Source organism: Odontesthes bonariensis, chromosome 7 (assembly GCF_027942865.1).
Source record: "Odontesthes bonariensis isolate fOdoBon6 chromosome 7, fOdoBon6.hap1, whole genome shotgun sequence".
In the NCBI taxonomy this organism is placed as follows: Eukaryota; Metazoa; Chordata; class Actinopteri; order Atheriniformes; family Atherinopsidae; genus Odontesthes; species Odontesthes bonariensis.
The window spans coordinates 22,938,835-22,963,464 of NC_134512.1; the positions used below are offsets into that span (position 1 = coordinate 22,938,835).

The window sequence follows — 24,630 nt, forward strand, 5'->3', positions numbered from 1 at the left end:
TCTTAGCGATCTATCAGTGAAAACTTGTTTTTATACTGAACAAACTTGATGAAGTGTATGAAGTCCAACTTTTCCCGTACATTTTCTACAGTTTAGTACAATTATGCGTCTTTTCGTGTGACCGAGGAGCTACTGATGTCGGTTATACGTACGGAGAAAACGATGCAAAGCAAACAAAAAAGAAAAATAACATTTTTACTACTAAAAACTTTCAACAGAAATTCAACCCACAGCCTGATTTAATGACAGTATCAGAATAGGGCAAGTTATGAATATCAGTGGCATATCACAAGATTCTGATGCACGATTTTGATCCTGATTAAGAACAAAACTATTTCGATAAATTGAGAGAGAAAATACTCTTATCAATGACTTGTTAACGCATTACTACAATTAGCCACGATCAAGTCATTATTTATCAACCGTGATCCTTAGCAAATCCCATATAGAAAACAAAATGCCTGGCCTCTAAAGGAAATATTTGTATCTTCATTTCTTAACTCTTGCTCCTGTAAATAGCTCCTCCATGTAACAGCAGCTCTGAGATTAGTGAAACACATGGAAAGTTTAAATACCTACGTCAGGGTTTCTCGTCCGCGTGCTACCTTTGGCCAATCAGAGAGCAGGAGCTGAGATTAGACGCCGCCCTCCTCCTGCAGTGAAGCATTTGACCGTGGCGTTAAATTTTGATACAGAAAGTGTCCCCGCTACGTCTTGTCATGGAAATGGCCGCTGCGGCTGCTGAGGAGACCCCCGCACTTAATGTTGAGAGCGACGCAACACCGGGAGAGGCAAACGAGGGTGAGGGCGAGAGGAAAGAAAATGGTCTCACTGAGGCGGAAACCGAGCAACCTGGCAGCAACACAGAGCCGAAAATGGAAGAGGTGGACGCAGAGGCCGGCGAAGAGAAGCCCGCTACGGAGGCAGACAAGGCCGCGGAGGAGGCGGTAACAGACGACGTTGCTCCAACGGTCACCCAAGAGGCTGCAGCTGCTCCTGAAGAACCAGAGCGAAGTCCAGAGTCCCTGCAAAGCCCAGGAGGTAGCACCAGCGAGCACACGAGTGATAACACAGTGAAAGACGTTAAGGAGGAACCAGGGGAGGATAGTCGATGTTCGGGAATAGAGAGCAAAAAGAGCACAACTGTTTGTGAAGATGGTGAGAAACAGAACGGTGGAGGCGGGGAGCTGGATGACAAGAGGCGGCCGAGTGTGGAGGTATCATCTTCGGATGGTGAACCGTTGAGCCGCCTGGACTCTGAAGACAGGTTGGTCCGCGACCAGGTTGTACTGTGATGGGTCTGAAGTGGCCGCTAGCAGCAGCTACCTTCTCCTGTCTATGAACAAGAGCAAGATGACAATTAGTTTTTTACTGTTAACAGGTCAATGTATAAAAAAATGTTCGCCTCCCATTGCACTCATTCATTTTCAGACATGTTTTAACGAATCCACCTGTGTAAGTCAATCTTCTATTCATGCCTAAAAACGTGAAGGATGAACTCAGATTTGGGGTAAACATAGAAAACTTTACACCTTATGCTGCTGGTTGGGGAAACAATATTCTTATCCAGAACCAGGTACTCAAATCAGTCATGACTGAAGGTCTTGCAGATGTAAAGTGAAGAATTAAACATTTAGGGGGTATCATTTCAGAGTATTCCTACTAATCTCATTAATAAAACTGAGGCTGAAATGTTGAACAGGAAAAGTTGCATTAAGGGATGTGCCCTAAGCGAATGTGGCATGCATAGAAAATCAGTTCTGCAAAGGCTTTCATGCATGGTAACAATGTAATGTGCCAAGTAACATCTGCACCTGTTCCTCAAAGCTGCGTAAAGCCTGATCTGTCCATGTTTTATTACTGTGAGACAGCGTGGCTCTCTCCTCTCCTTCAGCATCAGCAGCACCCTGATGGAGATGGAGAGCATAGTGTCCAGCGGGCGCTCCACCCCTGCCATGATGAACGGACAGGGCAGCGCCAGATCTTCTGGGACCAAGACATTGGCTTACTCCTGCTGCTGGGACCTCTGTCCACAGTGCTTCAACTCTAGTCCTGATCTGGCAGAGCACATCAGGGGAATTCACGTTGACGGGCAGAAAGGAGGGGTCAGTAGACTTCGAAGTTTTGTGTCGATTCTCTTTGCTTCACTCTGCACTTCACACAGTGCAAACGCCCGATACGCAGCAGGACAATTAGCTGCTGTGTGACCGTGTCCAAAGTTTGAGTTATAGATCTTTCCGCCAACTTCTTGAGCTGTTTTTTTTTTTTTTTTTTTTTTGTGGACCTGCTTGAACAACTGTAACTTTGAAAAACGTAACAGTAAACTCATCAGAACGTCTTGATGTCTTGAGAGGTACTCTTTGAGGAAAATGAATGCCTTTTCTGCTGATTTTTGTTTAGTTATTTAACTTCTGTTCATGTTGAAATACAGTTTGGTACCCTTTGTGCCACTATATCAACTCCCGTAAATTTTGAATGAAAGTGTTCAATGGACATTGAACCTCTTTTTAACAGACGTCTGAATGTAACCACACCCAGAATTGTGTTGTCGGCCAAATGTTTAATTGGAGGAAGAAACATCAAGACAAGGTTGTTTTTTTGTTTTTTTTTTGTTTTTTTTAAATAATCTTTGTTTCCATGATTCCCAGGTGTTCGTGTGTCTCTGGAAGGGCTGCAAGGTGTACAACACACCCTCAACAAGTCAGAGTTGGCTCCAGAGACACATGCTGACCCACAGCGGAGATAAACCCTTCAAGGTGAAACCAAGAATTTGATCACGATCTGCATTTTGTGCCCTTTACTTTGTTGTCACTCTCCTCCTTTCCTAACATGAATATTTTGTGGTCAGCATTTAGCTTTTTTGTATACTCTTGTTTTTTTTCCCTCACTCCCTCTTGCCTGTTGCAGTGTGTGGTTGGTGGCTGCAACGCCAGCTTTGCTTCCCAAGGAGGGCTGGCTCGCCATGTTCCCAGTCACTTCAGCCAACAAGGCTCTTCTAAAATGTCCAGCCAGAACCGACTCAAGGAGGAGTCCCCCTCCAAGGCTGGAATGAAGAGGAAAAAACTCAAGAACAAACGCAGGTGCTCCCTACGTACGTACCCAAAAGGCCCACAAACTGAGCTGATTTCACTCCCCTTTTTTAAAAGATTTTTGGTTTTATTTCGTAAAGCGGTTTAAAACTGGAGCACATTTCTGAGGTAGTGCTGTGCCAAATTACATGTTTTTAGCTTCCGACCTCTCCGATTTGGAGCAAGTGCTGGATCACAAAGAGTAATGGATTGTCCTCAGAGCAATGTTCCCCATTTCAGAGGGCAAGCTGGGCGCCTTTTGATGCTTTTTCTGCAGGGATGTCCAAAGTCGGTCCACGAGGGCCGCTGTCCTGCAGGTTTTAGATGTTTCCCTGCTTCAACACACCTGACTCAGATGAAATGGATCTCGTCAAAAGATTGTTAAGTTCTACGCAAGCCTGCTAATGATGCATTGAAAACAATGAAAACTGTAGAACGGAGCGCTTCACGAACCAAGTTTTTGTTATTTTTCTTTATTTGGTATTCCTACCCCGTCAGTTGGTTTCCACGTTTAACTCCAAGGTGAACCCCTGTCTTTTTTTCTTGGTATGCTGGATCATCATTAGTCTCAAGTCGTCTCGTATACGAACAGAACAGAAGTAAATGTTCTGGTATTACTCACACGACCCCGCTTGTCGTTGCCTGTCGTCTTTGCAGGCGTTGTTTTTGTGCAGTGTGCATCCATTGAATCGTCAGCATCTAAATAACGTGTCTGTTGGTAAGATTATGGATTATGTTTTAAGTATTATTTGGTCATGAAAATGTATTCTCTTATAGTCAAGTTATTTTTTTAAGGGATGCATATTCACCCATATATTTAACTCGAAATTCTCAGCATTCTCAGACTTTTTATTGATGGACAAGTAATCCCATACAAAGCATTCATACATAAGTCCCTTTATGTAATGCTGGAAGAGTTCTGTAAATCATCATCTGTGTACTTTGAGATGATGCATCTCAGAGGTTTTTGCCAAGAAAAAACCCTCCCGTGCTTTTAACAGTGCTTGGGATATGACTCTGACTTGTACTAACTTCTCCTCAGCTCGCTAGCTTTTACTCGCAGTACATGCAAATCAGCTGTACAACCCCACCCTGCAATTCCTCCAAATAATCTTTCGACAATCCAGGAGCTCCGAGCCCCAGGATCAAACTCGGCGCTCATATATGTTGGTTTTTTTTCTCGCCTTTCGAAGACTTCAACCAGTACTCTGCAGGTTCAAACAAATCTTTTAAAACCTAAAAACTTCATCATGTAGAATCAGAGGTTTGCACATGTTGTTGCCTTGATGAATAAGATAAATGCTAGAGAGCTCTAATCCTAGACATGTCAGTTTAGAAGTGACCTCAGAGGAAATGCTGTTCACAGCCTCAACGTGCAAGGTGATCCACTTCTTATCCTCAGTTGTTGTAGTTTATACTTTTTTCTTTTCTTACAATTTGATTGTTTCACCCAAATGATAAAAATACATGTAAATGCTTACTAAGTGTATCTGTTTAAAAACATGTGCTTTTTTAACGATGTAGCATGATGAAGGTTTCCTTTCCACTTTATTATTATTATTCAGATCAACTTACAGAGTCTTCTCTGTAAGTTGATCTGAATAATAATGTAAGTGCACCATAATGTAAGTGGTGCAGGTTCCGGGGGAAAGAGACGCATGTCTTCTTTTTTTGAGCTTATTTTGTTTGGGGGGGGTGGGCTGATGCACATGTGGTTGTTTAATTAAAGCCGTGGAAGCTGTAGATATTGGGCCCACTGTATTTACCCCTTTCCCCAGTGCAGACGTTCTGTTTGTTTTTAAAACTTTCGTTTGACTTTGTCCTCGTGTCCCTGCAGCAAAGCCCCACGACTTCTTTGATGTCCAAACCATGGATGCTATTCGCCACAGGGCCATCTGTCTCAACCTCGCCACCCACATCGAAAGCGGTGGCAACGGCCACAGTGTTGTCTTTCACAGTACGGTATGTGCTTTACCGCTGTATGTCTTTTAGCCCTTGTCCTCTGACTGTCTCTACTTTAATGGTTCGAAACACATGCAGACAGCATAAGTTTGTTTTGGATTTAATGTTACTGACACACAGCCCGTCATCACTGAACACTGAAGGTGTTTGACATCTAGACATCTTAGTCTAGACGTTGTTAGAATTCAGTTTTTATAATCGCTTACAGTTATTTACTTCATAAACTACTCTACATGTCCGCATCTAGACGTTCTTTCATTTGAAAGTGAAGCAGCAGAGACGGACAGGACCCCAGCCCACGGGCCTTTTTAAAGTCTGAGTAAAGCAGAGATCAGTTCACTTTCTGAGTTTGTCACATCACAGAGAATGGATGATTAGTTTCGGTGCAATCTGTTGGTTTCCTTAGTTAGGAAATTAATTTTGAATTGGCTCTATATGAATGAATTGGATTATTTTATAAATAATTATGATAACAATGAATTTAATTCCAATTGGCTTGAATAGGACTTTATTATTTAAGTGCCTTGAGATGACATTTGTTGTATTTGGCGCTATATAAATACAAATTAATTGAATTGAATTGAATGATTAAAGTACTCCTCTTGTAAAAATACCAGGTGAATGATGAGGGTGGTGTTGGCAGTGATATGAACTCTCAGTCCACAGAACATCCACTGACTGTAGTTAGTAGTTAGTCAGTAGGTTTGCTGCTGGTTCTCCTGGTGTTTCCAGATCTGTTGATGTTCTGCATTTAGGCTTCACTCTTCCCAAAAATACTCCAGCTTTTTTTTTTTTTTTTTATTATTATTGCTGTGCAATTTAAGTGACAGCCCAAGATATGTATGTATCAATGTCCAGGGAAGATGCGTTTCTGTGATGAAGGCAGGACGGCTGGTTGTCAGAGGCCAGTGCATCATAATAGGCTTATTTAGAACATTTGATTTATTTTTTTTATGGGTGGGGTTGGCTTTTATTCTCGGCCCCATTGCGTCATGGATTTCTGATTTTTTGGATTTGGGATTTTTCGACCCGCCCTAAAAAATTCTGAGCAGAAAATCGATGAAAAGCAGTGTAACAGTCCAACTTCATAATTCAATAAAACCCAGCTTCTGGGCCTGCATGTTTCCATGCTGATCTCTGAACTGTTTTACCATGACTTTAAAAACCCTGTTTCTGTGATGATCATCTTTCTCTTTTATTACATTGTAAACTAAGAACATGGACATCTTTATCAGGATCTGCAAATATAATGTTCCCTTCATCCCATCAGAGGTTTGCTGAAATCATTCATCCAGCTGAACTCATCATAAATGAAGGGCTTTCTCCTAAGAACTAAAATCATCCTGTAATGAGCAAGAGAAAGCAGTATGTCATGAGCTTTGTTTGGTATGTGAATTCCATCAGTCTGAAGCTGGTCTTTCTTCCAAGGGAAACAAATATCATACCCCATATATTTTGTTACGTTACTTTAACCGTACACACAGATGTCCTTTAATGTTGATAAGATAAGATTTATAATTGTTCTCTACGTTTTAGCGGTGCATTGTATTTATTTTTTTCGCTGGTACAGCAGGGGGCATCAAAGGGCCACTTTTTGAAAGTCGGCCTCCAACCACAACAGCTTTTTTTCCTCTGTGCACTTAAATTGAACCTGTAGAAACACCCCAAGGCTTGATGCTGTTTTTCACTGAATCACAGGAAAGACGATCGGAATGTTTTGTGTGTGTGTGTGTGTGTGTGTGTGTGTGTGTGTGTGTGTTGGTCTGTTTCTTTGGGTTTTATTTTCTTCCTTTTTTTTTTTTTTTGTCTTTTATTACCGGTTGCATTATACATTATTAATGAGCTGTAAAGTGCCTTTTGCCCCTTAAATCGAGGGCATGTATAAACACTCAATGGGAAAAGTTTTTGAGATTCTCCATTTGTTGTTGTTTTGTTTTTGTTTTTTCCTCTCCGAGTAGAGGAATGAATTTCTCCGTGTCTGAGGTCAAATGTAGAGACATTTGGATGTTAAATGTGTGAATTTCACATGCAGATCCACTAGGGAGCACTAAGTCCTCGGCTCAAGACCCTCTCAGTGAATAATGGTATGATTCTTTTTTTTTTTTTTTTTTTATTTAATTGCATTTTTTTGCGTGTGAAAAACTAGGGTCAACATCTGCTGTCTGATCACTTCTGGTTCACATATTGCACAAACGATGCCAGTCACATAATGTTCTTTAACATTAGTAAAATGGCACATTCTCCAAGTCAGTGACAGTGATTCTGTGTACAGTAATGAGCTTTTTTAGCTGAAATTTGGCCTAATTATCTGTTTGTAGCGTTCTGAATTCATATATTTTCTTAGTGTGTGTTGAAGCATTTGGAAATTGTACGTAATATGTACATTATTACTGCAGCATGTCACCTCTGGTCACCTCAGCTGAAGATTCTAAAGTTTTTCCCTACTTACTCGTGAATTCGTACGCTGGTAATTTACCATCCTTATAATAACAACAATACATCATGTCATTTGAAGGTAATGAAGGCGTTGTGAAGCCTTAATTGTTACATTACTCACTGCAGACTGTTCAGACCAAAGGATCAAATCAGCAAGTTAAGATTTACTTGTGTGTAGTTGTGTGATAGACTTTCAAGTAGCACTGGAAGTCTGATGGTGCACACTTTGTCCACATGGCGTAAACAAATGGCAGGCATTGATAGTTTAATTATTCGAGCATAGAAGAATACTCCTTATACTCTTATACTATTCTTATACTCCTTTATTTCACGCTAAAGAGTAATTAGCGTCGACATCGGTTTTCTACTCGCTCCACCATTGCTCTGCTGGTCCGACCGACCCTTTTCTGCTCTGTCTCCACAAACCTCTTCTGCTCAGCAGCAACAAAAAAAGTGAAGATAAGACATGGGAAGAGGTTAAGAGAGGTAACTGCATATTTGGATAAAGGCTGTGAAGGAGGAAGAGCCGGTCAGGGGAGGGAGAGAAACTGAGACTCGGGCGGAGAGGACAAGGAAAAGGGGGTTGAGGGAGGGTCAGGGTCATGGAATCGGAAGTGGATCTGACCAATTGGGCATACGTTCTGTTTCTCTCTCTATCCTCCGGAGGATTGTGGTGAATGACTGCGGTGCTGCGCCAAACCTCAGGCCTCAGTGGACCCTCCCAGGCTTGGGGAGATGGAGCAAAGCTGTGGGGGTTCTGTGGAGTTTGGCCAGTGGGCCTGCTGACCCGTCAGAGCAACTCAGTCATGTTTATGATGGGATATTTTTGTTATTGCACCAATCTGCGTCATCCACAGCTTGACCCCCTGACTCTAGACAGGCACCCAGTTTTAGCAGGCCTGCCCTCCCCCAGCTTTGGTCTTTTGCACTTTTCTCTGCCTTGTTATGGAGCCACTCTAACATCCACTGTTCACTCCCTGAGTACTCCTGCTCCCTTTCCCCTCCTTTTCTTTTACTTCACTCCCTTGGGTTTATAAAGGATTAAGATCTGTCCCTTAAAGCACCAAGTGCTATCATCAAACCACTCAGCTCACAAATCACTTCATGCTGCTTAAAACAAGTCCACTTCTTTTCCAAAGCTTTCACAAATATGGTCATGGCCTTTTCAAGAGTTGTCTCAACTTGTAATTATTCACCTGAGACTTGAGGAGCTCGAGAATACAGGTCAACAGCAGTGCATTTTTAATTAAAAGGGCAGTAAAGCAGCTGGTTTGTGTACAGAGTCTTACCTCCAGGGCTCGAGACACTTGTACGCGGAACACTGTGGAGCAGTCAGCGACGTGGGTCCTTTTTTCGTGGCGAATTCTGTCGTTTTCTGCCTCCTTTGTGCTTCCGGTAACTTTCAGCCAATCCGTACGCAACTTGTGCATCACATTGGAGGTCCTGCAATCTAGGTCCATTTGCGTTGGTTGCACATGCAAAATCCTTCAGTCTGAGTTGAGTGATAGCAGTGCAAACGGACACATAAGTGCTACTATTCATTCAGGACTAAGCCTTTTTCTTTTCTTTTTGCCTTCAAATCATTTTATAAAGCCATAAATTTGCAGTAAGCTGATATTTCATCAGAAAAGTGACGCCATACATTCACACACGAGTGTCCAAGATCACAAAAACATCCCCACCGCCCCTCTTTAACCCCCCCCCCTTCTGCTTTTCATGTTTGGCCAGAATCTTGTTTTTAAAGACCAAAGGAACAGTTAATACTTTACATCAGCAGTATCTCTATTCATGCATTCGATGCTGGAGTCTTTTCTCTGTTTCATTAGTCAAGCTGTTATACTGGTTATGCTCTCCCTGTTTGTTCTCCTATCGGCCCTTCGGCATTTTTACGTGTGCACACTGTATTCAAGGCTAAGAGGCAGCAGGGTCGCTTTGCCAACTTGGCTGCCATTTGCAAAGCGTCAAGCAGACAAATGCGAGGGCCCCATTCCAGGAACAACAAAACTAATCTCTGTTAATCTAGCATAAATATTCCTCATAAAAAGAATTGCGAGTCCGTCTGTAACTCGACATGTTTACGTCCCCATTTGCTTTCCTTAAATGTCTGCATCACTGAATAGGAAAAAAAAACAAGATGCTTCAAATCAGTGGCCCATCCAAAAGTTGCATTTGCTTATCTTTCAGTGGGTGTTGGATAAATGAAACGGATTGAGATCACTTGCAACAAAGATGTCAGCACGTGTGTTGTCAAAAAAATGGAAAAATAAAGGTTGGTTTCATGGGAGGAGGATGATTCTAGGTCTGTGCGTCTCTCGTCTCAGCGGAGTCTCATCTCTCTTGTCCTCGAACCATTTTCCATGAATGCCACATCCATTCCCAGGGGTCACAAAATATTTTAAGAAATTCATATGCGTAAGAGGAGTTCTTCACATGTGAGCTCATTCACTAACCTAAAAACATTACGGGGGAAAAAAAAGAAGCCAATTGACGCACTTTGTTATATCTGTGGCTATTTTTGACTCTCCTGGTTATTTTTCTAGCCTTTCTTTCACCCTTTGACAATATTTTTGAATTCCAGACCACTTTTACTATAAACCAGCACAGCATGATAGATGAAATGTTATGCATAAAAAAAGGCCAACTATTTGGGAAATCTGGAGTTGTCTCAGTTACTGTATTTTCACAAGCGGAGAAGCCTTGAACTTTTAACGTGTTGGACATGAGTTATTACTTCAAACTACAAGATAAAACGGATATTAACATAGCATGGCACATTACTTCTGTCGGCATTATAAAGTCAGTCTCCACTAAACTCACTCCTTTTATTGAAGACCATTCAAGGCGAGAGGCTTGTTTACCATGATAACATGTCTGTCACCCTGACTCTTGATAATATAAAGACCAGATACTTAAATTTTTATCTGACTATAATTTTCTTATTTGCAGGGTGGGGGGGGGGATCCCAACAGAATAAAGTCGGTGTGTAAGTTTTGGCCTTGTTTTTCTTAGTTTTGCTTTGCTCAGTCTGTGCTTTTGCTTGACTATCTCTGGGCAGGTGCTAGCCAGAAGGAAAGAGGGATCTGGCAAGGTGAAGATACTCTTACACTGGACACCTGAAGACATGTGAGTAAAAATGTTTCCCTATTTTATTTTTATTTTATCCCAAAATATTTATAAAGCTTTAGCTAAGTTGAAATAGATTTTTTTTTTTTTTCCCTAAAAAGAAACCTGAATGCCTTTTAATATCCCGCACCAAGAAAAGGTTGTAGACCTCACCTAATCTTTAAATAGCTGCAAGGCTTATCTTCATCCTCGAGGGACTCCTTTATTAGCCATTTGGAGATCTGTTTTGTGATTAGCAACAAGAGTCTGAAGGTTTTAATATGTGATGTCTCTAGAAACCCAATTTAAAGGTAAGGGGAGATTCTGTTTGACCTTTGTAACATGTGTGCCACCACTGTGCAAAAAAGCAATTTTCTTTCACATATTAAAGCGGCACTATGCAACTTTTCCATGGTCATAAAATTGCTTGGCAATCATCAGATTGCTTGGCTGACCCGTTCTGATGAAAACGGTGACATTTCCATCTCCATCTGGTGGCCCTAGCCCGAAACAGCGCTTGCAACTTTGCCTGTGGCGCCGCGTGCTTTGTTTACCTCTGGAAGTCTCGCGACACACGAGAGCCGAGAACTACTGCTTCACGGCAGGTCTAAAGGGCTCTGAGCCGAGCCAGGGAGCCTGATAAGACACACCTCTCTCCATTAGCTGTCGACGGCTAAATTGAATGCGGTTAGCTTCTAGAGTAGTAATATATAATGTCAATCCTAATATACAAATCCCCTTGCTGTAAATTTTCTTTCTTTCTTTCTTTCTTTATTTATTTTTATCAACAATACCTTAAACCTCTTCAAAATACTATGCCTCTACTATGTTATCTACACGTTTTGTAATTGCCTTACTTGTTTGTATTTTCTTGTTTGTGTCTACCTTGTTTAAAAAAAAAAAAAAAAAAAAAAGAGTAGTAATATATAATATGGCTAGACTGTCGCCTTATTTTCTACGGAGCTCCCCCTACAGCTTTGGGGTGTGTATTGCATGGTAAACAAACCCCGTTTTACTGAAAGTTGCATAGTGCCGCTTTAAATCATTTATAGCCTAAACCTATAGCACAAGCATTTGCTTTTAGAGGGGTTCATGTATGTAAAAGGGAATGTCAGCAGTTTATCTGTCTTTCATAGGTTTTTTTTTAAATATATATTTCTCCTCTCCTTCTTAGTAATAAACACAGTCATAGTAACCTCAGTAAAGCTCTTAATATGAGCAGTCTAATCCCCCCTCAGTCGGTATTGCGCAAGTTCACATTTCACAAGAATTGATTAAAAGTGAATTAGTTCAAGTTTACAGTTCACCATTTGAAATGTTGAACTAAGTTCCCAATTCTTATATCGAGTACAGAGTTTGGACATAACGTGCACATCTCAAGATCAAACTGATCTTAAAAAAACATCACATTTTTAGGATCTGGCCTATTTTATTTGAGTTTAATAGAGTGCATCTGATGAGTCCTCACGGCCATTTTTGCGGGTTTAAATGCAACAATATTGCCTTCAGAAGTCACATTCCTAAAATCGTTCTTATCACACAAATCTGTCACTTTCAAATTGGATAAAAACTAATGGCTTAAAATGATGATAAACTGTGGAGCTCAGTCCGTTTACAATTACCACAATACATCAATTAGATTCATATCAAACCGTACCCTGGTGCACTACAAGTACGGTCAACGCGTGCTTAGCCCATCAAAATGTATCCAGAGCATGTAAGCTGACTGTTTAGTCGGCAGGCTTCCTTCCTCGTGTCTCTTTTTTCCATTATCTGCAAGTCCGCAGTGTTGCACACCAATTAAATATTATGTATTATTTAGCATAAACATACTTTAGTCACACAATTGATATCACACATCATAAGATAAGGCATTGGATGAAAAATTGCTGTTGTATCTGCTGTTGCTGCATAGTCCATATTGTCCTAATGCAGTTGTGTTAATTGTGTATGTGGTACTTACACATTTGTCAGGCGCAGAACTTATCATAAAGTTTGATGGCATCTGTGGGGTACACGTTCGCTGTTAACAAGAGCGCCATTCAGTGGCACGACAAAGAGCTGCGCTTGCGTCATGTCTTTTAATTAAAAACAGACACGTTCGGTTCAAAATTCATGGAAAATGCGAACGCCACTCATGGACGTGTTCATTTTGATGCATTCATGCACAACACTGCCCCAGAATATTAGCCCCTGTGTTTTAAAGGGCGTTGCTGTCCTCAAAAAGAGGTGACCACAGTACCTTTTGCCTGCCAGGATACTCAGTATTCACTGTTACTCTACTTGTATGCCTGCCAGTGCACTGATAAGGGGCATAGTGGACTTGGCTATTCTTAAGTCTTGTCTTTTTACTTCTCTGGGTCTGGTGCTGGTTGTTTAGCCTCTGCTTGGCCTCATGAGTGTGAATAATCAATAATCAGTCATTGAAAGTTTCACCCAAACACTTTTCCTCTTCTGTTGCTCCAGATTGAAAATTTCCATTTTACATATGTATTACCTGATTAGCCGCCCCATGTTCAGCTCACTGAGGCTGAACGTTTGAATAACTAAAGCCCCAGCTCAGTAAAGCAATTGGGCAGAAGGGCAGGCGGGTTTTTGTGTCATAAAGGGAGCTCGACAGAATACAGTGATTCTCAGCAGGGTTCTTGTTTGAAGAAAGTTCTCCCACACTCCTGTTAAAGGATTTGACAGCATGGCCTCTGAAGATGATCAGAGAGCAGAGAAGGAGAGAAGAGAAAAGATAGCGTAGAAGTTGGGAAAAAATGAGAACAGCGTGGCAGAAAGGGGGGAAGAGCTGACTAAAAACAGAAGGGAAAAAGAGAACAAATTCAAAAGAGACCAAGATGAAATGGCAGAAAACAAAAAATACCACAGAGCAGCAAAAGCTGGATAGTGCGTCATGATGCTAACAGCTTTCCGTCAAACATCTTGTGCTGCAACCCTTCTTTTCTTTCCTTTCTCTCATTCACTTCTACAATCCTCTTCACGCCGTGCATGTGGGAGTTCAATCTTCTGCAGAGAGACATAATGGAAGGGGGGGTGGGAGATGAAGTTTGTTGATCAGGAAAGACTTCTCAGATTAATTACAAACGGAGAGACAAGGATGGAGATTGATGCTGAGTCTCAAAGACACATATAGAGGCAGAATGGATGAGATAAAGAATGGGCAAGACAGAGATTGGAGCAATTCAAGAAATAAGAGTGGGAACAAGTATGGCTGTGGGAGAGAGAAATGAGAGGGAGAGTCGGAATGAAATCTGAGGGAATTAACGATCGGAAGAGGATTAATCACACTATTGAGTCATATAGTTGCCCCTAAGCAGAGGGCTGCTCTGGTCATTATTTCTAATAATCAATCCATTAAGGGATGGAGAAGGAAACGTATAGTGATGTCTTAAACAGCCGGGGCGGCTTCGTTATATCACTGATTTAAAGTACATTTGTACGTTTGCTGTGGTCTCTTCACAACTACAGCTTTGAAAGATGGGGAAAATGAGTATATATACCAATGAATGATGTTCATTACTGTTAGATTACTATTAACCAATACATTTTCTCAGTGGTCAATCAGTCAGTCAGAAAGTGCATTTTAGACCTGAAGCATAAAACTATTTTGGTTTTCTGCGCTTGAATTGCTTCACTTCCTTAAGTCCATTTCCAAGAGCTGGACAAAGCTGACAGACTTTAACCTGATTTAGATTCAGATAAACTTTGTTAAGAAACAGGGATAGTTCATTGTGAAAATCAGTTCAGTGTAATATTCTCTCAGTACGGTCAATTTTTTGTTTGTTTGTTTTTATTATGATGTGAATAACTGAGTGAAATGACCGGGAAGTATCTCTGTGGCAGACGTTATCAGGTTGGAGTGAATTATCTAAACACTTGCGAAAAGAAGCCTCAAAACTTTTCTTATTGATCGTCTCCTTCGCACATGATGCATAGGACCATACTTCATCATGGGAAGAAAGATAATGCCGTCACAGTTTCTCACACACGCAATTATTTATTTTTAACTATCCCACTTTGATAATTATGACTACGGGGGGGATGGGAATGAGCAACCAATGAAAGCATTCGTGGCTTTTTCTGTCCTTTTTTAATGGTTTAAATTGTCAACCTCCACTGGGATGTGCCAGGTTTGTGCAGCCCCCATGAAACGCCTCTGGACGATTGAACCAGATCAAGTATATGATGTACCTTTTTGTCGTCCATCTTTGGAACAGTACACCCACATTACTGCCTTGTCAAAGTATGGTCATATTCTTATCAGAACATAGTTGTGTTTTCCCAATTCCTTGCAAATATGTCCTACCCTCTTCCCTTGACTTCATTACATTTTCTATCAAGGTTAAGGAAAGGTAAAGATAATGACCATTTGTCCAGACACTCGGACTCAGTGCAACCTGACGAGTAATACGGAGGTCATTTAGTTAGTCAAATGTTATAACTTACACCACTGAAGTCAATATTAATTGCTATACTGGGTGTGTGTGTGTGTGTGTGTGTGTGTGTGTGTGTGCGTGTGTGTGCGTGTGTGTGTGTGTGTTTCAGTCACAGAGTCAATGATTAGCTGTGTGAATGTGGGAAGCCATGTCTATTAATGTTGGAGCTAACCATTCACATTCTGACTGACACTCATTAACTCCATTTAGATTAATGAGTAACTGATTAACTTGAGCCATTCTGAACACGACTCACCCGTGGTTCACTGAGAAAGAAGAAGAAGACGAGTGGGAGGGCTGGGAGAAACGGAGAGCTATAATTGCTGTCTAATCTTTGATGGATGGCTGAATAGATTCCCCAGCATGCTGTTGATTGCTTTAGGATAACAAACACTTGAATACACAGTCGCTGACGGTGACTCCAGCCAATGGATAAAACCTTAAACATAATTTTTCATGCACTACATGGTGGTGTTGTTGCACAACTCGGGTTTATCTCTTTGACCTCTGTCATTTGTTTTTTTTTGGTTGTTATTATTATTTTTGCTTTGTTTCTATTTAAGGATCTAAAGAAGTTCAAAATACACCCAAGAGGGTCTTGCATTATAAGAATAGAATTGTACTTTTATTGATCCTAAACAGGAAATTGCTTTGTCACAGCAGCGGCACTCCAACAAACACTTAACTTCAAGATACAAAAGAAAAGCAGACGATGTACAAATAGATTATTGGCTATTAAAAAGCCTGATGGCTGCTGGCAGAAATGACTCTCGGCTGTGTTTAGTCCTGCGCTGAGGAGGTGTCAGTCTGTGGCTGAAGGTACTCTCCTGAAACGCCTTAAGGTCGTGCAGCGGGTGAGACTTATTAACCGGGAAGCTCTTCAGTTTCCTGAACATTCCTGAGGGGGGGTGGTTAGTTTTTTCACTTGTACATGTTGTTGTTCATATTTGTAACCCTGTTTGCTTTAACCCATTTAGACCGGGAAAGCATTGCCGCATTTCTACCTTTAAAGCCGGGGGCGCTGTTGCGTTATTCTACCTTTAAGGCCGGGAAAGCGTACACGCCTTTTTTCCTGTATAAGGTTGTTTTGCACCAATTATTGACCTCTGCGCCAATTAAATGCATTATAATAGACATGTGAGAGTGTCGTCATGTTCCTCGTGTCATTGTTTTGAAGTTAAGTTATATCGAACAAGCATGGAGGACTTTCAGTGGGATGACATTTCAGACGGTAGCGATTGTGAGGAGTTTCTTGGCTTTGATGATGCTGATGAACGTGCTGACCCAATTGATCAAGCATATGGCTAGCAGATATGTTTGAAGATGACGATAACGACGAGGATGATTTTGAAGGGTTTGAATGTGAGTGGAAGACTGACAATTACCACCGTAATCGACGGAGAGATTTCAACCGCACACCAGGGGTGAAAGTCGATTTACCTGCAGATGCCACACCGTTGCAGGCATTTAATCATATTTTTACTGTGGAGCTTTGGGCGCATCTCGTTTCCGAGACGAATAGATACAGTGACCAGGTACTTCAGACTCCAACTCGAGCAAAGATGGCAAGGTGGTCACACGTAACTGTGCCGGAGATGAAAACGTTTATTGGAATGTGTATGGGCATGGGACTCCTTGTGCTGCCAGTACGAAGAGATTACTGGCGATAAAATAAATATATAAATAGATAATTAAATAATTTAAATATAAAATTTTATTTTATTTTATTTTATTACTGTTTTCTAATTGAAAATAGCGCTGTTCCTGCACTTTACTTTTTATTTTATTTTATTATTGTTTTTTTTTTTTATTGAAATAGCGCTGTTCCTGCACTTTACTTTTTATTTTATTTTATTATTGTTTTTTTTTTTTATTGAAATAGCGCTGTTCCTGCACTTTACTTTTTATTTTATTTTATTATTGTTTTTTTTTTTTATTGAAATAGCGCTGTTCCTGCACTTTACTTTTTATTTTATTTTATTATTGTTTTTTTTTTTATTGAAATAGCGCTGTTCCTGCACTTTACTTTTTATTTTAGTTTATTACTGTTTTTTTTTATTGAAAATAGTGCTGTTCCTGCACTTTACTTTTTATCAATCATTTAGTAGGCGTTGACACAATTGCTGAATTTCCAGAAACACTTCAGGTTAAGGGGGTCTTTCTGAAATCGCCCATAGGTTTTACAGGCATTCTTTTCCAGGCGTTTTAGGCCTAAATGGGTTAATAACCACCAAGAAGAATTCAGTTAAGTGAGCAACTCTCTTTGCTATAATTGTAATTCTTCTCTAAAGCCTTTTTTTTTTTTTTTTTTTTTTTTTTTTTTTTTTGAGCCTGCTTTGCAAATTCATACAGTTTCAGAGCATTGAACACTTCCAGTCATTCCTGCTGAGTATATCCATTCCATTTGATATTTTAGCAATTTCATATACACTTTGCTGCTTTACGATGAACATATTGCTCCTGTCAACACTGAGCTCCGAGGCCTAGAGCCAGCCATCAATTCATGGTAGAAGACCGGGCTTCAGTCTGGCAGGCATCCCCAGTAGCTCTCCCCACAGAGGCCTCACTCACAATATACATTTCTGGTTCATAAAGAAGCAGGCCAAATAGCAGCTTCCCCTGGAAAATAAAACAAATCCATTCGTCTTTATTTTGCTCGTGTGATGGGATGGATTTTTTTCTCTTTTTTATTTTGTTTTTCTTCCCGTTTTTGTGCGGTTATTTCTCGCAGGTCTTTGAAAATATGTTTGTACGTTCATGAGTGTGGGTGAACGATATGAACACTGCAGTGCAGCCCCCGTGTGCTTCTCATACATCAAAATATAATAACTCATCAGCACCACAGCACACTGGTCGTGACATGTTTATGGTGTCTCTGGAGTGGAACGTACATGTGAGAGTGCACGCACACAAGCACACAGAGGTGTTTACTGCCTATTTAACACTCCGCAGGTCCTCCTGTGCCATTTGAGGTTTGCTTTGGACAAGGACAGTAACTCAAGGCTAACCTAAACTTTAAAGCTGCTTTGAGAGGCACTGTTTCTTGTCTTGACCCTGTCTCTTCTCAGCTTCCTCTTTTTTTCTTTGTCCACCATTAAAGGAAATGGAGCCTCTACAGAACTGAAATTGTTGCTTAAGAGATCCACTTACTTCACTGTGCTCAGATGCTAGAATTGTTTTTATTTTTTGGAACGTTTCAGGACAAAAAGAGACGCCTTGCTGTCATATCTGTGCAGAGTTGTGTTGATGTTATTCACATGCATGCATCTTTGTAACGCTTACAGTCTGCCATAGAGCCCCATGTTTCATCAACTTAAAACCCTCACATTATTGTATGCTTTGATTGGATGAATTGCTTTGACCTCCTTTAGACCCACCCACCTGCTATATTCTCATTTCTAAAACAATTCTTGAGAAAAAACGTAATTCTTAAGAATTACATCTATTACCCCCAATCTTCATAATGAACTGGGGAAAGCATTTACATACACTGCTTCCTCTGCTTGGATTAAGTTGCAAAGTGACCTAAATTTTGAGTACCCGTCTCACTAAACAATTATAAGGCAACTTTAAATATGTTAGAAGCAGATATGTCTTGTTTGAAATGCTATGATTGACTATTGTGCCCCTATTTGGCCTGCAGTAATAAAATATTCTGAGTTTGCTTTCTTAAGGTTTTGATGTTCAAATTTATTATGTTTTTATAGTTCTTTTTTATGATTTATACACGTAGATATTTCCACATCTATATTTATTTGGAGGTTGAATTAAAAAAAAATAAATAAATCTTCGAACTATTTCCTAATCCTATTGCTGCCCTTCCATTAATCAGTCTTCTGCACCTCATGGATTAAACCACTATAAACTGAACTTACTCCAACATATGACCGTACAAGTTTTTGTTTTTTACAGTAGTTTGTGCTCATGTTATTCAACCATTAATATGCGTTGTTGCATATGCAATATGTTTTTGCTTCATATTCTTTATCAAATGAATGTTTTTGTTTGAGTGAAATCCTGTTACTTTGCTTAAAGGGTGAGGAGTGCTGTGTCATGGACGGCGAGTTGTTTGGCTCGTTTGTTCTTTTGTTACACATATAGTACGTCTGTGTACATTTGGCCAAAATATCCATGTTAAATTTAGCCCTACTGTTGACATTTGCTTTGACTGTGATAGCACTGCAGTCTTTTTTAATTTTATGGTGTTTATTGAATTCCCTTAAACATGCCATAAACCATTTGCAGCCACTTAAGCAACAACTTTTACATCAACAATGGGCCCTTTCCTCCGTCTTTTCTTACCTGACATTTGTCACGTTTCATATCGCTTTTGCTCACAGTTGCACTTCACCTCTACCTTCTATTTCTATAAACGAAGAGCACTACCTGCACACCATGCTACTGAATTGGCTGACAGGATGTATGAATGAGCAATTCTGGCTGGGTAACTGCCTGCTTGACTGGTTGCCGCTTGCAGTTTGTGTGTGCGTGTGTGTGTGTGTGTGTGGGTCTCTGGGGGCTCCAGTGATGACGCACATTGTGACGAGGGAATGCTGGGGCTGGAGACGGGGAGGTGGGGGAGCTGGAGAAAGGAGGGGAAGCAAAGTCTACTTGCTAAGCTCTTTGTTTCATTTTTTTTTTTTTCCGCACCTCAACTTGCCACTGCAGTGCTTGCACACTCCCTCCTCTCACAAAGAGGATCCCACTGCTGTGGGTACAGTAAGGTGCAACTGAGAAGTACAGGGCATCAAGTACGAATGTGTACCAGTTACTGTGAACATATCCTCTACCTACACTTGGGTTGAAGTGGTAAGGAGAACCTGCCTTTGCTTATTTTTGAGCTGTCTTTTTTTAAGCTTTTGTCTCTAATCACTTCCACATTTGATCATTGAAATTGATGGGGGGGGGGAGACATTTGCATGCATACACACAATTTAATCATTTAGGAACAAGGACGGTGAGCTTTGTCTTCTGTGTGTGCCGGTTTGCTCACTTGTGTGTCAGTTCCAGGGTTCTGGTCAAGGCCATGTTACTTATGGAAATGCACTCAGTGTTCAGAGGAAGTTGTTAACATGTGCACTGGACTTATTCAGACTCCATATTTCCCACCCCACTCCCTCCTTCCACTCCATCCCCAGTTTCCTCTCCCTCTACTGAACCTTGAGGCCTGACCACATGTGCTATTTCTGCATGTGTGTATTGTCTTGCAGACTACCTGATGTGTGGGTGAATGAAAGCGAGCGATCTCAGCTAAGGACTAAAGTGGTGCACTTATCCCAGTTACCACAGGACGCAGCCATGTTATTAGACCCAAACATCTACCGGTGAGTGTTTACCTGGTCAGGCGACACATATGAGAGGTGGACAATGCCGCAATGATGTTATGAACAAACACATGTTGTCTGAATGAATTTTTTTTTTTTTTACCTCTTTTTTTCCACACATTAGTGGGAATGTGCGTGCAAGTGGGCTTTGTGAAACCGTGTGTGTGTGTGTGTGTGTGCACGCAAACAGTCTTCCAGCAGGTGGCACCAACTCTTGATTCCAACAATTGGATGTAAAAAGGCCAGTTCAGAGGAATCAAATTGTATCTACTGCATAACCTGGTGAAATGATCCCACCACATTCAGATCATCTGCCGTTTGATTTGCAAACCAGCAGCAATGATGAAAGAGACCTCCTGTTAGAAATACTGAAGATGTTCCGTTACTTAAGAGGCATTGATTTTCAGTGTTGTTGGTGTAAACCTGACCAGCTGACAAATATGAGAGCAGAATATCAGTTTTGATCGTTGTTTCTGTCAAAATCACAATTTTCATTTTTATTTCTTTATTACAAGAGAAATCACTGCTTGCTGTCTTACTTTTGAACTTTTTTTTTTTTCCTTCTTTCTTTTTAAGTGCAACACATCTCTTAATATATTGTTTGAAACAAATCTATGAGGAATGTGCCGCAGCTCTGCAAAACTGAGCGCATTCTCCACTGAGATGAGAAAGCGAGGTTAACTTTATGGTACCGAACGTCATAAAAGGCTGAAAATGATTCCTGAAAGAGGAACAACGTGCCTAAAATAACAGAGTGCTCCTCTTACCAGAGATATATGGTACACAAGTGTGCTCATCAGCACACAGGCTGACTGATTTTAATTGGACGTGAAGGCTCTGTAGCTGCGGGGCCTGCCGCTGGACTCTGGTTTCATAGTTGAATACAACCGTCAGCACCCAGCCAATTTATGTCAAGGTTGTCCAAGTGCATAAAAATTTCCAAACAAATGTGGTGGTTTGTGTGTGGCAGTAGTGCATCCCTGTACATGGAGATGGGATGGACTGTTTGGCAAGTAAAGATTTTATTATCATTATTATTATTATTATTATTATTATTCTATAGGGTCACAATGTTGAAGTCGACTAAAGCCAGCTGAAATGCACGTTGTGTAACATGTAGTACCGAAGATGCCCGTGCACAAGGGTCTTACAGAATTTCTTTGCCTTTTCAGAGCGCTTCCTCAAAAGCGGCTTAAGCGCAGGTAAGCTTCGCAATCTGGCTTTTTGTTGCAGTTAAAGTGACATTTTCATGCACTCATAAAAATGAGTAATGCATGTTTTGATTTCTTATAGTTTCTATTTCTTATGATTTCAATTTTTTTTTTTCTTTTTTAATTTGATGTGGCTGACGAGTCGCACATGTCAATCAATTACAGTAAGTGCAGAAGTATTGTGACCTGCGAACGATTCAAACAGCTTGATGCGACTGTTTCATATTACACTGTTTCACATTCCGACTTAATTGGTGTGTCAGTTTAATAAGAACTCCCAAAAATCTCAGGTGTTGAACCACATGTCTTAAATGCAGTGTTACACACACACACTGAACATTTCTATTTTTCTATTTGCTAAGAAATAGATCAAATGCTGCTGATGCGTGGTGATGGGGTAATACTTGTGTATCTGAGGCTCTGGTTTTCCTGTGATGAGGCAGTTTTTACTTATTATCCACAGTTTCATGCTTTTTATGTGCGATGCAACCACACAGCCGAGAAGCAGCTGCTTTGAAATGTCTCCCTCCAATTCTCGTCTCAGTCCAACACTAAGACGTGTTTGAATGTAACCATCGAACGGATTAATCCCAGCAGTTCAGCGCAGAGAAGATTTCAAAAGTGGAATGTGTCTGTGAGGGAAGTCGACTCGAACATCCAGGTTCAGGTTACTGTTCTCTGTCTTACCAAAAAAACAAACGAGAGCAACTCATTCCCTGCCTCTGTGTTTTTCTGTCCTTTCTTTGTGCTCAGCCTGTAAGAAGTCACCTGCGGACTCGATACTTAAGGGGGACAATCCTCGTTTATAGGAGGTGTGTCTGTGTGGGATGGGGCGCGCTTCATCTGTCTCTGCTGAACAGGGGAAGTGAAGTGGCAGTAAAAAGGAAGCCAAACTGGTTACGGTGCAGTTTTCCTTTTTTAAACTTTAAAAAAAGCTAAATGAGTGTTTTTTTGTTTTTTTTAAACCAACCGAATACCCAACAGTGTTAAAAAGAAAAAAAAATAGTTTCTGTAAACTTGTCGAGTAACTCAGCCTAACTGTTTTGTTGAAAATATTTATCCAGATTTGTAACTTATTTTTCTACCATGGAAATATTTGTGTAATGTTGTTTTGTGTTTTTTATTTTTTTTTTTTATTTTGTGGAGGTTTTGAATAGAACCATAATTACTGTGATAATTGTAAACTGTATAAACTCGTAGGAAAACTACTAGTTGTAATTATGATGTACGTGTGACTAAAGTCTTAACCTGTTTCACTATTTATACTTCCAGAATGCAGTACTGTTAACTGTGTGTATAACAATGGAGCGTGACGTTGAATTGTGCTCAGTTTAAACTGTTACAGGAGCAATAATCCAGCCGGTGTGTAGACAATACACCATTAAAATGAGTGACATTTTAAAAAGGGTTAAATCGCAACTTCTCACTTAAATTTCCAGCTCCTTCCACCCAGGTAACATGAACTGTGTGTATATTGTAGCTACTATGGTAAGATTACCTTACCACTATTTAAGCACTTAGGAATTATTATTTAAGTGGAGTTTTGTATTCCATGTTGTCCCATTTGGAATAAAATGCTGTTTTTGTAATAAAAATAATAAAATAAATATGGGAGAATTGACTAACCCTACTTGTTGGCGCACGTGGGATTGCAGCAGCATGAGGTGGGAGGACACAAAGGAACAATGCACCCAACGTGATGTGAATGGTATTGAATATTTGTTCCTTATGTGTGCATCGGAGGGATTGGCTGGGTTATTTGGCGTCCATTAGCAGAGCAGCTTTGGGAGCGCGCTGTGGAGCAGCTAATGACTGGGCCAGCAGGGCAGAGCCTCTGCCAGACTCAGCTGCTGGTGAACATGCCTGCAGAGAGAAAACTGAGTTCAGGCAGAGGTCTGCTCTTCAGTATATCATGCACTTGCATGATCACACATACAGAATTAATTTAGGAATCTATTTTGTTGTATAATGAGGCTTTCAGGTACTGCTCCACGGCTTCAGGGGAGTGAGCACTGAAGACTTGTCGGCACCCTGTTGTTTCTGTTTGCTTTCCTTAATGACTTTCTGGTATCTGCATTGGTCTACAGGCATAACATTTGTTTTTAATGTGGATTAAAAAAATGATTGTACTGGAGTGCCTCAAGTAGTTTAACTAACTGTACCGTTTGGGCCGTGAGACCGAAACATTTTGATTTTGGTCTAAAGACTCTTTGTCAGAGTTGTGTATTCATATTATATAACGTTTTTTTTTTTTTTTTTTTTTTTTTTTTTTTTTTTTTTTTTTTTGTGAGTCTCGTCGGTAACTATCAGAACTTTGAGCCTATGTTTTGGTTCAAATATTTCTCCAAAGAAACGAGCCGTTTCCTTTCTTACAAGTTTGTGTGAAAATAAGAATATTTGAGTTTTCCAACTTGGGACGGGCAGTTAACTCCAGAAGTGCTGTGGGCCATCCTCCTCGTCACCTCTACATAGTGTCGTGCCATCAGATTACTGCAGTATCCCACAAAACAAACACTGGTTTTAGAGTGGGAGTATGTGTTCTTTGTGGGTAGGCGGAGGGATTCATTTGGTTACAATTTGCAGTTTAAAGCGCATGAGGTCACAACATCTTTTAACGCTGGACGCAGCCTGAAATCTGGTCCTATTATCCAGCTTAGAACATGTTGTTAACTCCCACTTAATTTGGTTTGAGCTATCAAATTGTGCTACAATTAAGTCCAAGAAAAAGCACTGATTTGCAGCGTTCCCTTTTAAGTTGAGCATTTTTGTGTAATACACAGGAGTCACTTTAAATCAAAGCATCTCTGCCATAGCCAGGTTCACAGTACCAGATTCTTGGGGCCCACTTCTGAGACAAATCAGCGGTCACCGGTCGCTGCGTGTTAACACTTCAACGGTGTTGTTGAGAGAAGTGTCGGCGAGCAGCTGAAGGCAATAAGAGCACATGAGATGTGACGAGGGGACGCGACATGAAAACCTGAGAGAGGAATCAAACAAACGAGCACCACAGAGATCGCGGTGGAGAAAGTAAAAGTCTGTTTGGACTCTGGGAGAAACCATTCCAGAGTGCAGCATCATTACAGAC

The 24,630-nt window shown here is 40.7% G+C and overlaps 1 protein-coding gene across 2 annotated transcripts; it reads left to right on the forward strand.

Moving 5' to 3' along the window:
* The first annotated feature begins 648 nt into the window (after positions 1–648).
* Positions 649–23,152, forward strand: LOC142384145 (zinc finger protein aebp2-like). Of its 2 annotated transcripts, XM_075470142.1 has the most exons (9): positions 649–1,267; positions 1,895–2,105; positions 2,649–2,756; positions 2,908–3,091; positions 4,906–5,030; positions 10,522–10,589; positions 20,221–20,334; positions 21,507–21,536; positions 22,299–23,152. In XM_075470142.1, exons 1-9 carry the CDS (start codon positions 720–722, stop codon positions 22,303–22,305), a joined length of 1,395 nt encoding a protein of 464 aa, XP_075326257.1. In that variant the 5' UTR covers positions 649–719; the 3' UTR covers positions 22,306–23,152. The 2 variants fall into 2 exon arrangements, with proteins under 2 accessions (XP_075326257.1, XP_075326258.1); XM_075470143.1 differs by lacking the exon at positions 21,507–21,536.
* The last annotated feature ends 1,478 nt before the right edge of the window (positions 23,153–24,630 follow it).